This window comes from Sylvia atricapilla, chromosome 1 (genome assembly GCF_009819655.1).
Source record: "Sylvia atricapilla isolate bSylAtr1 chromosome 1, bSylAtr1.pri, whole genome shotgun sequence".
Lineage (NCBI taxonomy): Eukaryota > Metazoa > Chordata > Aves > Passeriformes > Sylviidae > Sylvia > Sylvia atricapilla.
Genome location: NC_089140.1, coordinates 110,776,617 through 110,794,529, shown reverse-complemented (window position 1 = coordinate 110,794,529; position 17,913 = coordinate 110,776,617). Strand labels below are relative to the sequence as shown.

The window sequence follows — 17,913 nt, the reverse complement described above, 5'->3', positions numbered from 1 at the left end:
TTCCTTCTGCAGAAGAGAAACTAATGCTTAGGAAGCATTTAGTAGAATAGTAAAAATGAACAAAAATGTCTTCTGTCAGATCACACCAAACAAATTTCCAGCAGATTGAACGAATGGAGCAAAACATTCCAACACAATTTTGCTGGTCTGCATTACAAGGAAGAATGTTGAATTTGAACACATCAAAGCTTGAATTTGCCGAGTAAGAAATTATTCTTCTGGTTCTCAAAAGACCAGCTGACTTTGAAATTAGAACGAACTGAGCCTTGACCACATTTGTAAAGGCAAAAGAGAACCGAATCACAGACACGATCTGTAAGGAAGCCTAGATACTGCCGACTAAAGTTTTCCCACCTGTATTTTGAGGCTAAGGCTGCAGGCACTGAACACGCATAATTCATGAGCTGCTCTTCCACAGCCTCACAGGGCTTTTAAGAGCCTGTCACATTCTTCTCAAGTGGATCATTAAGGGTGGTGTACCTAAATGGATGGGTGGAGGAAATTTATCTGAACGGAAGATTAGAAGTGATTCAATTTTGGGAGATAACTCGACTTTTTGTCTTGGTAAGACCATAGTTCAACCATGTGAGTTGACACTGGCATGTGGGGCTACTTAGCAGTTTCACACACAGATTCAGTTGTGCAGATGAGAAAGAATAGTACTATAAAGCTTCCTTTTGTGAACCACAAAGGTATATTTCTGACATGATGTAATCAAAGCTTTCATGAGGTTAGGCTTAAAGAGGCAAACAAAAAAAAAAAAAAAAGCTTTTTACAATGAGCTTTTTGCATTCCCCTTGACTGAAAAGAGTTCATCACTGGCAACTGGTGGGACTGTGACAAAGACAAGAGGAGTGGAAATTCATGCTGAGATTGTTTTACAATGGTGAAGGAATATTTTCTCTCTATAAAACACACTGCAAATAGTGGCCAAAGACATTGGAAGAAGAGGAATAGATATGATGGTCTTCAATACAGTCTACTTTCGGAAGAAGAAAACAACTTGAGATCAAAGTCATTGCTGCAACTTTCCATCTCAATGCTTTAACTGTTAGAAGGACTAAATTATCTGTGAGAAAGCACCAAGTTCATTCCACACCTTCTACAAAAATGCAAAGCAGAGTATGGACAAAATTTCATACTTTTCTTTAGGTATCTCTGTGGTTGCCTGGATGAATGGAGGTGTCAGAAATATAAGGGGAACACTGACCAACCAGGAAAGGAAATTGTCTTATTGATGCAAATACCAGAGACCATGGTGCTTGTCATGCTGGAGCTCTAAAAACAAAACTTCTCCTGCCTTCCTCATTCTCTGCTTCACAGTTGCTTTTATTATTTATTTTTAAATACCATCCTGACTAACTTCCAGAAGAAGAGGGGGAAAAATTGTAAAAGAAAAAACTGGGAGAAACCAGAGAAAGATAACTGAGCCATTAATTTCTGTAGACCAAACCCTTAGGTCCAATCCACACTGTGCTCCTGCCAGCCACTTACATCATTCACAGCAAAAACTTTAACAGTCCAAACCGGTGTGTTCAAGGCTTGCAGGAACACTACTCATTCACAATATATCCTAAAAGCTAAACACAAAATAATTTTAGCATCTGCATAGCATTATTTAAATAGAATAGTTCTTAAACAAGCAGGACGCCATTTAAAGATGCAAAACTCAGCATTTGCTACACTAAAAGCTTTTACACAAAATCCTCCTGAATCCTGGCAAACTTGCTCGTTAGAAAGGTGCATGCTGTTCTCATATATATATATATATATATATATATATATATATATATATATATCTCCTAGGTCAGCACAAACAGCCTTCATGTAAACACGCAGCCGGGAGTACCATGAGTAACAACTCTGTTTCCATCAGAAGCCCTTTATCCTGCGTAAGAGGTCTGCAGGCTAATAGATGTCCTAGGCTAATGCTAACTAGCTACAGCTGGCTCGCAGCTATAAAAAGCATTAATGAAAACATAAATACTGACTTCTCCACTTCCCTCAGCCCGTACGTCAGGGCTGCGCAAAGGCACGGCTTTCCAAGAGGTCTGTGTGAATGAACGGGCTGCTCTGAACCAGCTCGCTCTGGTTCCCCGGGTTTGTTTACTGAACAGCGTGTGCAGAGACGGGGATGGCTGCAGGGGGAGAGACACACCACGTGTGCCCTCCCGCAACCCCGAGCCCTGGGCTTCCAGGGAAGGCTTTGGGGATAGGCACGGAATAAATAGCTGTTCACCGGGGGACCGACCCACGGAGAGAGAAGTGTCAGTCCGCACTGATGCTGCAGTGCACAGCTCCACTTCACCACATACCCCTGTGCTCTGCTGTAATGTCACTTCTCTGTGCTGTCACACATTCAGGTGTAATAAATAACGCGGGCAGTGACACACACGGAGCTGAGGAACAACACTTTATCCCTGGGAGTTCTGCACGCTCTCAAAACTTACTGCAGTACTTGCGTTTTTATTGGGCCAAATACAAAACTAAATTGCAGAAAAGAAAAGGAAAGAGGTTTATCAAAGACATAGAGAGAAAAGGAAAAAAAGCATATATTTCTACTCCATGGATTTCAGGGTTGCAAATAGAGACCAAAACATCAGGATACTGAAGTGCTACAACAATCATCAATTTTTCTCAATCCACTGTGCACACACAAAATCTTCATTATTATTTGACTACTGGACTGTTTATCTGCTCTGTTAGAGTGGTTTTATGACGAAGGCAGTTACTTTGCCACCATGTGTTTCTATGGATTTCAGCAGGTGACCTCAGACAGAGACAAACCCTTCAGGTGTTTGCAGAGAGGCCAGGCATGTTGGCTTGCTATCCAATATGCTAGGCTAGCCACAAGCCTGCATCAATAAGTAAGAATCTTACCTAGGTTTTATTTTTCATTTTCATTTTTATAATGGAAATCCATTTACACACGAAGTTGATGAGGAAATTTGGGATTCCTCATGGAAAAAGTTTAGGAATACCCAAAAAAAGTACATTTATCTTAAAAAAAAGTATCTTATTTCCAAGTATCATGATTCTTCTTTTTCATGATTTTGTTCAATGCATGACTTTTTAATTTCTTCTGATTTGCACTACACAAATAGCAACTGCAACCAGGCAGATCATCCCCAAACACAGCTTCTCAGTATTCAGCAGGGATCAAACAAATCACAGAACGCAACCCATTTGTCTACTCAGGACTTTCCTAAATCTAGCATACAGATGTTATCCTATGAGGTGCAACCCTTGAAAGCATTTAAAAAGAAATTATCCGATTGCAATTTGTTGATTTGCTGAAGTTGCAACCTCTAAACCAGATGTGGCACCTCTTTTTGCTTTGAATTCTCCTCCTTCTTGTACATACAGGCTGATTTCCAACTGATTTCTTAAAAATCCACAACCTTAGTAGAGTCCCTTCCCACTTGCACTGTTGAAACATAAACAGCCTGAGAGACACTGATTTTCCTAACTGTTCATGCATCCACTTCAAATACCTTTTTTCTCAGGATGTTATTGCTACAATTCTCCCTCAAACCCTGGCAGTCCAAATAAAAAAGGTGACCCAGATACACAGAAGCACCAAGGTATAGATGAGCTCCTAACCCAAATATTTTTAATCATGACTTAACAGTCTAAGCTGCAGCAAGGAAACTTTGGCAGTTTTCAGCCCCCTTGGAAAGGAAATATCCACTTACCATTAAATTAAATAGAAATAAAGAAATTAAAAACACTTTTGGAAAGATTAGGCACCAAGTGTCCTTGCTAACATTGTCTTCCACTTCCCACTTACATTATGTTAATACAGCCAGTTAATTTATAGCTCCATATTGAAGATGTGACATAACTTGTTCCAATCAAATTAATTTCCTTGCACATTTTTCCTCATGTCAAACAGAATTTACAAATTTTGGCATTTGTTCAGAGGCAGTGGAAAATGCATAATCCCATTGTTACAGGACAAAGACAAGAACATCTGTAGTTGTCATGACTAGATCATATTTTAATTCAATAGTGAGGAAAGCTGCTGCCTCAGAGAGGAAATCCACAACTTCCAGCAGTCCAGGTTATTCACAGCTTCATCCAACCTGGTTCTGAACTCTTCCAGGGAGGGGTCATCCACAATCTTTCTGGGCAACCTGTTTCTGTGTCTTAGCACCCTTACAGTAAAGAATTTTTTCCTGATATCTAATCTAAACTCACGCTCCTTCAGTTTAAGGTCATTCTCTCTTGCCCTATCGCTACATGCCCTTGTAAAAAGTGTCTCTTCAGCCTTCCTGCAAGGCCTCTTTATGTCCTGCAAGGCTGCTTGAAGTTCTTCCCTGAAGCTTTCTGTTCTCCAGGCTGAACAGTCCCAACTACCTCAGCCTACCAAATGTGAAACATCTCTGAAGTACACTTTGTGTTCACCCCTAGCTTCAGGCACATGTAAAGCACGTTGTCCAGAGGAGTCCACGCTGCAGTCAAACACACACCTCCAATCAAGTGTCTAAATTCAGAATGTTACAAAACCATTTTGAACATGTATCAGGCAGTATGTGTCAATTAAATAATCACTTTTTTCTCACTGTAGGACTAAAATTAAAAAATAACGAAACCTCTCTTAACTCCCAAGCCACTCAAATCCTCACACTGTGAACTGTAATATACAGTAAGTTCATCCAAGGCCTTTGCTCATCACTTGTCCCATTTGAGGAGCATGTTCTTCTCCAAACCCTGTGAAGTGCACTTTAGTCAAAGGGGGATTTGAAGCATTAATGAAATGAGTTTGAAGGTTTCAGCACAGCAGATCTCTACTCAGTGTGATGCTGCTCACCGCCTCTGGCTGTGAGAAACAGAACAAAACCAGTAGCCAGTAGGGACTGGCATGTGAACCTAAGATAACCTTGTTACATTTATGACTTACATACCAATTTTAAACCACAATGCTTACTGAAAAAACTAATTGTCTTCTCTGAGGAGCTTTGTTTATTTGCATTGTCTGCCTTATCTTCATCTTTTGCATTGTACAAAAGAAAGTGTAGAAGAGCTTCAAATTAATGTCCAGGCCTATGTTTCAGCAATGTTGTCCCTTTCAAAGTCTGTCTTAATTAATAGAGTGTACCCATAATCTGCACAGAACTGTGTATTCTTGATTCTTTGAGACTCAAGACCTCTTTTTCCCCAAAAGAGTATGTTTGTAGTACTTCTCCAAGGAATATTGATCAGTTATACGGAACAGAAGCTTTTACAAAGCTGATGATAGAACGGTATTTCTAAGAATCTTCCATTTTGGAAAATTGCTATTTCATAAAATCTGTGCTGATGTTTTTCTGCAAATGCACCACCTATGCAGATACTTAAGCTTGTGCATACAAAGACTGTTTACCTGCCCAAGTGGGAAAGAAATTCCATGCAATATTCAGGTGGTTAAGTTTCTCTCCCAACTGTTTGCTCACCTCCATCCAGGCATTTATGACATTTATCACTGCTCAAGGTTCTTGCCTTTGGGTACGATGGTAGAAGGAAAACAAATTCCAGAGACACAACCTGACTTTTACAAAGGTTTCTGAAAGCCTCAGCACAACTTCAACACTTCCTCCAGGAAGTTGTATCATCAGTGAAATGTAGAGGTGTAAAACACACATGGAAGATTTCTGCTCTCAGTTCCACCAACCACCTAACTTTCAGAGATACAAAAATTCAGGGGGAAGGTCAAAGCCAAGGGTAAGATTCCATACCTTTTATGTAGGCCATCTTAGAATAATTCTTGACAAATAACAGGTGCTGGAAAATTATTATTCCTGTTTGAAACCACCCAATGTACAACAGCACATACTTTGATTGTGACCAGTCTAAGTCTCCTTAGACTGGTGTCTACTGTAGGATAATGTACAGGGACCACATTACTCTTCCCATCCTCACAATTTACACAGTCCCTCAAAACAAACCAATTGGGTGCATACAGCCATGAAGCAAAAGGCAATGGGAAATGAGGTGTTCAGGTGCAATAAAGCTTCCCCAGCTTCCTAAAGCCCTGCATGTGAGAGGTGGGAGGTGGAAAATGGTATGGTTACAAAGGTAAGTGGTGGGGAACACACAGCTCTACATAATGATGCCTCTATCCCACTTACCTGTCTCTCTGTGCTACTTGAGTATCTCTACAACTTCTCCATCATGGGGAATACATCAGTTAGTAGAGCTACTCCTCCTTCTTGACCAAAAAAAAAAGGCTTGGGGGTGTCTGTCTTCTGTGAGCACATGGGTGCCTTACTGATCAGTCTGAGCACTTGAGCATGGAGGAAATAAAGCAACCAGTGTCTCCTTTTTCCTAGATGCATATAGCAGCCTGCACACACAGAATTTGCCATCTAATAGCTGGTTTCTATTCATGTCCATTTGTTTTCCAAGGAGACTGAATCCCTGTCATATTTGTAGTCTGTGCTGGCTATCATCTTCTTGAGCCTCTTTTCTGTACCAGCGTATTTTTTCACTGCCCTGACATATTTTAGAGCAAAATCAAAATGTTTAATTGCCCATCCCCAGCACAGGGACAAAAAACGCTGGTGTACATTGAGGGGTCCTTTTTTTTTTTTTTTATTTGTACAGAATATATCAGATAACAGTGCTTTCACCTTGCCCTTGGACAGAATAAGATTATGTAAATATTTAGTGCTGAAAAACAAACAGCAATGTCAAATTAACAAATTGTTGTACTACGGTGGCACTGGAAGTAGCCCAAGTTCCATCTAGTTGTCTGCAGCATCAGCAGGGAAAACAGACTTTCAGGGCTATCCAGACAACAGCCTGGGGAAGCTACAGTTTTAACTACACAAGACAATTTAAAGTATTAGTTGGACAGTGTGATACTAAAGCTGTTTTTCAAACAGTCTTTTGTCCTTACTTTCTGTTCTGGTGGCTCCAGTTTGAGAATTACAAATAGAGCAGGGTGGAGGCAAAAGGGAAAAATCCAAGTGTCAGGGAGTCTTTACTGTGAATAAAAAAAGGGGAAAAAATGAGAGGGGGAGAGAGAGAGACTTCAAAGCAGAAACCAGTTACTAGAGCTTGAACCACAGCTATTAGGAGAACTATTATAAGTCTGTCAAGTAGCAATTAGACTACTTTGCAAGAATATTAAGAGCACAGTATCTTAACTTCGGAGAAGGACTTGAAAAGGGGAAAAATAGAGAAACCTTTTAGTTTATGGAGTACTCTTTACTGCATTTCAGTTACTTATTTCCTGTTTATTTTCCACTTGAAAAATCACATCCCAGAAACATAATGTATTTTTTTAAAACTTGCATTTATGACCATTCCATTTAAAATGTTTTGTTGGAAAAAAAATCACAAAAAACAAATGGAATGCTGTAAACAGATTTAAGTCAGCCACAAAAAACATTCTGACAGATGTTAGCATCTGTGAACATGGATCTTTCATGACAGTCCTTTCCAATCTGGGCTCTTTTCAAATAAGAATACCTCCAGAGTATTTTATGTTGTTGTTGATTTCAATATGCTTTATAAAACTAAAGGTAGGTTTTCCATACCAGAGGGACAACAATTTTTCAATGTATTAACCCATCTCCTTGGAATGCTAGTTGCAGCATCTGACACTCCACTTTTAGTGCATGTCGCCGGACAGGTTAACCCATTGACTAGATTAAGATAAACAGCAAAGATTGCTGGATGAAGAAAAAGAGGGAGAAAAAGGAAATCCAACTAAGTAATTAATTAGTTCTAGAAGATTATCACTTGCCAATAAAACTGTTTTACAAAGAACTACATATGAACAGACTACTCAGAAACTTGTAGCAACTTGCTAGACCACAATGAATTATAGCAACTATCATGTTTCTTTGGGCCTGCTCAGAAAGAGAAATGTGATTTTCCTCACTTCTATTTCTTCCAGCCGCTCAACCAAATCCTCAGCTCTCCTAAATATTTTTCTCCCCAAGGGTTCTGCTTGCATGGTGGCAGACCTTTCCACTGCTCTATGATCTGGCAGATGGAAAACAAAAACAAAAACAAAAAAAAAAGAGCAAAACTGAAAGAAGTATGGATGAGTAGTGCAAGAGATGCAGATCACACTAATTTTAAAGTAAATGTATGGTCTTTCTTTCGTTCTTGGAATAGAAAGCTGCAGCAGGCTTTGTTCAGGTAGGAAATAGGTAGAAACATGTCAAGAGAAGTGAATGGAAAATTTGTCTAGTCACCCACAGATTTTTAAGTGAGGATTCACAGCTATAGCTAACATTGTTTTCTACCAGCAGTGGTTAGTTCTTCCTTCATGACAACACCCTTTTCAGTCCAGCCTCCTCACACAAATCCTCTGAGTGCTCTGACCAGTTTAACTGCCTAATAGTCCTAAAAATGCATCTATTTTAGTTACACTGACAGCCACACAACCAGCCCTGTCCTTTAAGGCACAAAACTGACCAGCTCTATTTTTTACTGAACTCACGTGGCCTCCTCAAAACAAACAGATACTGGCAGGAGCAAAATCCAAATTATACACTGCTTTATCCCAGGAACACAAAGTACAAGGCCGACGCAGTGAGTCAGACACCTCTGCGCCAGTGAGCTCCTCAGGTTGACAGGAGTCTCTTTGGGATCTCTTTGGTACTTGCAAGCCAGGACATTTTCAAAAAAGAATCAAAACAATTGAGTTTAGACAAACATGTGTTGTGTCATTAACAAAAGTATCTCTCTGCCATCAGAGGGGAAAAGGCAGCAAAAAGTATGCCAGGAATGCTGGAAATGGGCAGACAGTCACAGCGAGTCATATTTTCTTCTTTTTTTCTTTTCCCCCCCAAGAAACTCCTTCAGCATGAAAAGTCCATTTGCAAGAGCAGTTAGTTATGAGGGAAAAGGCAAATATTTCAAGAATAATACAGGGAATGTGAATCCAATTTACGGACAACAGAAGCCAGACAACTCCTCAGTCCCTGCAAAGATTTCTCAGCATCCTTGGAAAATGCTTTGAATACTTCAGCTGGGCAAACTTCAACCCTTCAAACATATCCCTTTGTCTATCAGTAAGAGGCCATATTCCACACATGTGTATTTATGAACAATAAATGCTAGATGCATATAGGCAGCCCTGTAATTTCTATGTTTCACAAGTGTTAGTTTTAATCAACTAAATTAATCCATTTCCTTATCAATCAAAAGAGAGGTTTTTCCCACAATTTGCCACTCTCTAACTAGAAACCGGATGCCTTGAACCAAATGCATAATTTCTTCTACTCCACATTTAATTTCATGCTTCTCTTCAGCTTATTGTGGTGGGTTTTATGCTTCCCTGTGACAACAGCATCTAGGTTATTATGGAGTCCTACAAAAGGTGATATGCCGTAGAACAGCCTGTTTAAAATACTAATCAATTAGGTATTAATCTACCTTGAAATCTAATTAGAAATTTTTGTTTATGAAACAATGAATAAACTAACTCATCTTGCCTCATAAAATACAAACCTTGTTTTCCTGGCAGTTTTACTTCACAGAAAGAAGTTAAAAAGGAAAAAATAGGGTTTTTAGTTACAAAAGACTAAGCCATCGGTTGGTTCAAAGGACTGCCAGAGGGCGTTGGACCCTTTTGCTCACTATCAGGTGACAGACATTTTTGGTAGAGAAGACTCATGTGGATGTTTATCAGCCATGGAAATAGCAGCTGATAAAGCAGCGAGAGGTGTTTTTCATTCCTCAGTCTGTAAAAGAAGTGCTCGTTCTCCTCCTTGTAAACGAGAAAGTGGGTTGGTTTTTCTGATTCAGGATCTAAAACACAGTCTGATAGCCGTGAACAACAACAAACAAGCTGTTTTCTGAGCTGAGACATCTAGGAAATCTGAGGAACTTTTAACAGACCAGTTTAACAACTGCACCTGAGAATACCCAGCTACAGCATGTACGCAGAAGCAACAAGCTCCCATTTTATATTTTATTTCTATTTCATGTTTGACATAAGAAGTGCAATCTGAGATTTCTGTTTTCTTTCACCCCATTCCTGTGAAGGGTGTGGGCTCAGGCAGGTTAACTACCTCAAATTGTGAGTCTGCAAGTTGAGTGTACTTTTTGTACTTAAAAGCTGGAAATGAAAAAATCAAGTTCAATGACAGTCTGTCAGCTGCCCTGACATTTGATCAAATGTAGCCCTCTGGAAGAAAATCTACACAGAGGAATACTGTCCTCAAAACCAGATATTGATGTAGGCTGATAAAGTACTTTTCCTCTTACTTTTTAAAAGGTATATATGTTATATTAAGGATGAATTAAATACAAAGCAAAGAGTCCAGAGATGTATCAATTACTTTTTAAAAATAATGTTCAATGTAACTATTATATGTAAAAGAGCTCCGAAAAATGTCAGGGACAAGGCTGTTGATAATTACTTTCCTGTGGATGATGACGAAGGTTGTATTTCAGGAAAAAATAATCTTCCTAAGTGCCTTCTGGAGGAATTTTATTGATCAATGAGTGCTGTAAATTACCCAGAGGCTTACAAGGTAGCAAGAATTGAGAGAATTCTAGTATTTCAAAAGCTCTAGAAGAAGGACCATTGAGGACACCACTATCCACCTGCAGGGTGGCTTAGATGAACCCAAATTCTTCAAAACTTTGAAGAAACCTTTCAAAGCCTATTGCAAATTATATTTGGAGAGCTCTCAATAGGACCTGTTAAACTAATTGCACATCTTCATTCAAGTCCCATACTCTGCAGGAAGAAACGTTTACTTATGTCCTGAAAGGCTGAACTTAAAACCTTAATACAAGCTCTCCTGCAATAACTCACTTTAATGATCTTCCCAAGTGAAAAAAATATCTGACATATCTTACCATTCAAAATTTTAAGCCAGCATGAACCAAAAGTTGGTGCAAAACCAAAGGAAGAAAATGCAGTAACACACACAGCTATCTCAGACCCAGGGTTGCTGAGAAAGACTGAAATAGATCTTTGGTCTCAAACCTTGAGGATCACAAAAGGAGAAGGAAAGAATTCAATGGTTCAGTATTGGTCAGAAAGGAAAATTGTTTGCCATATCTTTTGTATTTAAGAAAACAAAGTCCAATTCCCAATTCCCTCCACTGTACACAGAGCAGTGTTAGAATCCAAAGACTAAATAAAACGTAAGAGGCTAAAACAACTGTTTAAAAGCTGTATGTTCCATGTGGTTTGCGTGTAATGCTTCTGTACTGCTGCTTATGTTTTGACACCACAACACTTTTTACTGCAGAGGAATCTTAACTGCTGTGGCCTCCAGATTTTCAGAAGTCAACAGGATCTTTTCCCAGTGACATCACAATGGAAGCACACACCTGTGTTTTTCTAATAGCATCTGTGCAAAGTTCTCATTATAGAAAAGCCTTTCATTTATGTGTCTCTCTATGTATTTCTTTCTTGTTTCAAAAGACCGTTGTATGAGCATAACTTAGTAGCAGAGCATACCAGAGACTGAAATAGGCAAATGGGATGTAACAACTATTCTGTGAAACTCAAGGAACAGTATATGATGTTCTCAATTAACTTCTCATTAATTCATTTTCAATGTTCCTGTCATCTGTGGATGACATAAACTACAGACAGATCCATTCCTTCTCTTGGCAGGACTACTTCTGTGTCACACTATACCTAATAAAAGAACTACACCACACCCATCAACAGCCCCAGCCTTTCTTGCTGAGCGTGCTTCTTCCCCACAAGACAACGAGAATGACATTTCTGAACTCATTCCTCTTGGGTTTCTCATACATCACAGCCTCAACAAAAAAATTCCCATGCATCTTATTACTCACCTGACATTTGGTGGATCTGAATTCGTAACTGGCATTGCACAAAGAAGCTTGTTTCCTTGAGTGTGGCTTCTGTGCCCTTCTCTTGCAGGCAAACAGTACACCCTTTGGATAACGACTCGTACCTGCACTTCTCTCCATCCCACGGCTCCCTGGCTTTCCACCATTTCAAGTAGAGAATCATTAATAGCACTCAGTGCTGAGGGATGCTGCTTTGAACCACCGTTGTACCGGGTTTGTGGAGCACAGGGAACCTGGTGAAGGAAAACCCATTAGAGAGAAACATTCCAGAGAGCCTTGAAATTATGTAGAGCTAGAGAGGAAAATGCCATCACAAAAAATCAAGTTGCAAGTGCAAAATCAGTTTCAAAATACTTACTGTTCCTAAAGTAACTGACAGACTACTGGCCAGTTATTTCTTATCTATTTTCAACAAACACTGAAGACAGTTGCACACATGGTGTGCTCCTGTATTTAACTGGTGCTCTGGACTGAGCTAACTCAACCCCTGAGAGATGAAGGTGACACCAACAGGAGAACAGAACTGATATCAGCCCTTATGATTCTACCCCTTGAATGGAGTTTTATTTTTACTTCTTTCATGTTCTGTTCCTTCCTCTTCTAAAAAACAAGGGTGAAATTCATCTTGAATGCTTCCAGACTTTCAAATAAGGTTGAAAATGAACAGGTGTCTAGTTTTATAGACTAGTAAGCTAGTCCTCCAACTTACACATTTCAATGGAAAATATTTCAGTGTAAAAGAATTAGATGACTAATGAAAAATACAAAACTTTTAAAGCAAAAACTTTATTTTTTTCACTACTTTCAAAACATATTTTATTAATAAAACCTTCTGAACTCACAAAATAAATTTCAAGAATACTACAGCTTGCCTTAATGAGTAATGTAATTTATTTTAATTTCAAAATAAATCTCTTTCAATGAAGATTGTATGCAAGCATAGACTAACATGGTCAATATATTTAGGTCCCTTTGCAGCATGAGCCAAATTTCTATTTTCACAATGAAACCTGTTTTTATAAAAAGCTATGTGCCAAGAAAGGTTTTCAGAGTATCACCGACTGTGCCATAACTATTATACACCAATAAAGATGGAGAATTTGCAATATTTAAAAGAAAATTCTGGTATACGACACTACCCTTTGTCTACAAAGTGGTTGCAATAAAACTTGTCTCCCAAGTTTTAAATGAAGTGGTTTGTTTGTTAGGAGCCATGAGGGGAACAAGTAAATTGTTCTGGTTTTCAAATACCACAGTAGAAGCTTTTTACAAGTTAGAGTTGAAGTAAGAAAGGCGATTAGGCTTTGATTTATATAACTTTTGAATTCCCAGGCCTATAATGGGAATTATACATAAGGCAAATACAAAATGTTGACACTCATGGTTCTTCAAACTTGAAGGACCAAACTTCTCAAATACTAAGAATAATTTAGGTAGCCAATATAAAGCTTTTACAAGAGCCTTACTTTCAGAAAGTGCTGGCACACAATGAAGAAAACAAATCTCTTAAAATACCTCAGCTTGTACAACCACAGCTACAGAAATGCAGTCAGTAGTCATTTTAATAAAAATAAAGTCAAAATAGGAAGGAAAACAAATAGGAAGGGGTGGGAATGGGGGATCATGTTATCAATTGATGTTTTAAAGAAAGGATAGGATCGATAAGCAAATAAGTTAAGACAGAGGAATAGGAAAAAGGAATGTTTATTTTAAATAGTACCTTGAGTGAGTTAGAAGAAAACAGCTATTTTTTAGATATTCAGCTATAAAGAATAAGAGAAAAATCAGTGAAAAACCAAGTTATAATTACTATTTAGCACAGTAGTGAGATTTCTGCAAACTAACTTCACAGCAGTTCAGCATTTGGATGGACCAAAAGCCTCGACTAAGGAAATATTATTAAAGTAAACACTGCATATTATTCCGCCTTGACTAAATGAAAGGGGAAACCAAACAGGTCAGTAGTTTAGAATTTTTGTTTTTCTTATCATTTCCAAACATCTGCTCACAAACTTCTTACCAAGTGCTTAATTGTGAACCAAATGGACCATACCTGATTATCTGAAGATTCCTGGTGTAACTTATCATCAAGGTCATCAAGTCTGAAGGTCTGTGCCAAAGATATGATATTCTTCCTGATAAGCATCTTTGTAAGACCATATGTCTTCTCTCTGGCTTCTGAATGTTCACTGAGTAGCACCTTCTGACTAAAGTAGGTGTTCATGATAACAGGAACATCTGCATTTCGGAGAAGCAGTTTTTGCCTGGAAAAAACAATTTAAGTGGCATCAAATCCATTACATGTTAAACTACTGGTAAGCACTATTTTAAAATGTGTCTTGCACTGCATTTCTCCCCTCTTCTTTCTACAGTTACCACTAGAACACTTCAGAGGTGTGTTATCCAAATTGCAAATTACTCACCCCACAGACAGTCAGCTTGGATCAGTGTCTTAGTTCAGGCATAGCCCTGGGTGTGTGGAGATCCACTGCATCCAGGGGCAAGTTACACCTGGGAGCCAGCTGAGCTGCCAAGCCCCATAAGGCCTATCTGCTACTTTGGTGTCTCTGTGTTGTCAGCACAGAACCGAGAGCACCAGGACCCTCTGCACACCTTTTACCTCTGTTAGTGAGGTAAAAGCCATGAATGAAAGACTATTAAACCTGCTCCATGTTAACTAGACCACTGCTCCTCTGGACCTAGCCTGACTCTTGCAGGACATTCCCCTCTGGTGCTTCCCACCAACCCAAATCCATTCTCATGCAGTTGGCAGCAAGCCGCTCCTTCTTCCTCTATTTTTCTAAAAGCAAAATCCTATGTTTTACGTACAACATGCTGTATATCATCTCGCCTGTGTGTTGGTCACTGTCACAAATGTGCTCTCCTAGATCCAATCTTGGTTTCTAGTGCCAATGTAAATTCCCAAACAGCTCCACAAGCAGCAATTTCTTACCCACCAGATTAAGGGAATGTTTGCAAAATCTCTAAACACACAAAAATTTCATGCCAAAGCATCTGCTGATGTTGGGTTTTTCTTATGCTGGTATCACAATCACACATTTAGAAGTACACTTTTTAAACACACAGGACACACATCTAATTAAGTCAGCTAACAAAACCAACCAGTAATCTCATTTTCTACAGCACCAAAACAGACCAAAATCCACTTGGTGACTTTACCACAGTCTGTATTTTTCTACTATTAGATTTTTATCACCTAGACATCAAACAAGACTTCCTACCTTAGCAACAGAGCTGTGCTGACCAAAGTTCAGAAGTGCAGTTTCTAGACTGCTCAGCAGTTATATTACAGAGAGGAAGCAAGCTTCCACATCTGTGACATTGTTTCTCAAAATATAACCAACCATACAGAGTTAAAAAGCAAAATGAAACAATGAAACACTCAAACATACTTATTTCTGATCTCAGTTCATACAAGCTCTTCGCCATGGTCTGTTTTACAAGGGACTACTTCCTTCTTTAGAGAGCGGATAGCTAAAGGGAGATTAATGTATTCATATTTTCAAAGGCATAGGGAGAGCTGCAGCAAGTCTTAAACCTTGTTATTTTATAATTAGGAATATAAAGCAACAGCCAGGTGATTTCTGCCTTTTAGGAAAAACAGATACATTTAAATATAAATTATGAACAAGATGTGTTGGTTCTACTGTGAACACTTACAGAAACCGAAAAGTCATTAAAAGTTACAGCATAAAACTAAGCCCCGAACTTCACCACAAAGGAGCCTTATTGCCACCTGTGAGCTCCTCAGATTTAGAGGGGCAGCTCTAAATTTCATTTGCTAACAAAGCTCCCTGTTTAGAGCATGAAAATATCTCACAAGGCTGCCAAACTGACATTGCCTGATAATTTTCTGCATTACAGGATTAAAACTGAGGAATTAGCTTGGTCACCAAACTGACACTCTGTGATTTTATGGGATTTTTCAACTGTTACTTACTCACTTTTTTCTAAAGAACACAAATGTGCATAAAATTTACTACAGATCTCAGAATAGTTTGGGCTGTCTTTATATGCAGATGTGTGATGAAAATTTTAGCACCTTCTTTCTCGAGATGTCTGTGTTCAGACCCAAAGTAAACAGGAAATCTTTCTGAACACGAGACCATTACATCACTAATGTCAGAAGAATGTTTGCTTGATCTAAAACATCTCATTCTCTAAAAAAAACACTGACGTTAGTAGCAAATCATTTGCAGAAATTTTGAGGTTTATGGTTTTATTTTTATTTTCCTGAGCAGATATGTGATCAGGTTTTTTGGTTTTTTTAAAGGCAGGTAGGTTTTACCGATACCCAAATGACGTGTACTTTTGCTTTGCTATGGTTATGCATTCCATGTCTTGAGTACTTTTATAATTGCCAAGAGCTTTCCTGGTGAAGTACTCATTATTTCATCATATCTTTACATGACTAATGCATGAACTAATAGCTACTTGGTATTTCCACAATGCAAAAAAGGGAAGATATATATATATATATATATATATATATATATATATATATATATGCTTTCAGGAGAAACCTCTCATTTCTTAAATGCAATTAGTTCACTAAAAACACTCCCCTGAAGAAATAATTTGTTTTAGACCTGCACAGATGTGCACACACTTGGCAGTAATTCTTCAGCTACATCAGAGAAATAGCCACATACATCTACTTAAATCTTCCCTATTCTCAATGGACATCTCACAATGAAAAGAACCAGGAATAAATAGTAATCCATCCCATTGGAAATGAAAGAAATAAGAAAAATGTTTGTAATAAGCTCACTATTTTGTGTACAGGTAGATGGCTAAATGGAAATACTTTATACATGTATGTTACATATCAAAACCATAAAATTATTTGTATTTTGCATACAATATATAGAATAATTGTATTGTTTATTTACATTACTATCAAGTTTTATATATATTCTTCAATAACAGAATAGAATTATTAAAGTAGCATCAATTAATTGAATGGAAACGCTTTTCCCAGAAATTCTTCCTAGAACTTACTCAGCAAAAGCAAGTTCTATGGAATGGGAACTTTGACTGTCATCATGGCAGAAACCTCTGCATTGCCACTGTATATTGTTCACACTATTCTCTTTGCAACAAAGGCAATCGTGTTAGAGACAAACATATACCTTAAATTATTTTTGTCTGTCTGAAAGGTACAGACCGGGGCAAAGAAAGCCTATCATGCTGGAAGAGTTGGGAAAAGAAAAATCACTTCCCCAAGCAATCCCCACATGTGTTGCCCTTGTGCCTGAGACACCGTAACTGATCACCTCAACTTTAAGCATCTGTTCCAGCTGCAGATTCTCTATACCCAGAAGCAGCCTTACTCTAGAATACAGAATACACTCTTGCAGCATCCTCTTAAGACATAAAGTGTTAAGCGGGCATTGCAAAACTTCTGTGAACTCTCTTGTATTGCTTCTTTTCTATCTGCTTCATAATAGTTTAAAGGTAGTTTTCAAAGAATGAGAGACATCATCTTGTTCAGTTAATACAAAGATGATGGAAAAAATAAAGCTCAGTACAGATTATAAACCCCTCTGAAGAAATCTCTTGTCATCTCTGATTTTTTTCTTGCTCAGCAAAGTATTATTTAAAAGTTGGATTGACTTCCTTAGTAATTAATTGCCTTTAGACCTTTGTAATGACCTGAAGTAAAGACTGGGAACTTTTTATACTACAGGGCATTTTTTTTCCTGGTATGAAGACAATCAGCAATTACCATAACTGGTCACATGCTAGAGGAACATGAGGCAATAATGTTACTTTTTTTTTTCTTTTCCAGCAGCAGCTTGCTTCTCTGTCCAAGAACACAGCTTGCTTTCTCTCTTCCTCCCTCCTATGATGGAGGTTATCTGCCCAAGCAGGCGGGAGACGTTCTTGCCCACCTCTACGTTAATCGTGGTCTGTCCCCATCCAAGAGGCGAAACGCTGCAGAAGGTGCAGCGCGGCACTGGGTAAAGGAGTGACGTTTCCATTTGAGGCAGGGTCTTAATCCTGGGGACAAACAATCCGCGGGTTTGCACTGTGGTCTGCCCTGCACAGCCCATCCACAGCCAGCGAGGAGTTGTGACTCCACGGCGGCAGCGAGCTCACAAACCA

General features: G+C 38.7%; 1 protein-coding gene across 1 annotated transcript in view; it reads right to left on the bottom strand.

Moving 5' to 3' along the window:
• The window catches only part of SPIDR (scaffold protein involved in DNA repair), a 195,060-nt gene that overhangs the window by 54,641 nt on the left and 122,506 nt on the right, over positions 1-17,913 (bottom strand). The window contains exons 9-10 of the mRNA XM_066330781.1: positions 13,838-14,048; positions 11,767-12,017 (exon numbers count right to left, since the gene is read on the bottom strand). Of these exons, the coding sequence (XP_066186878.1) occupies positions 11,767-12,017; positions 13,838-14,048 (462 nt within the window). The remainder of the gene's footprint in view (positions 1-11,766; positions 12,018-13,837; positions 14,049-17,913) is intronic.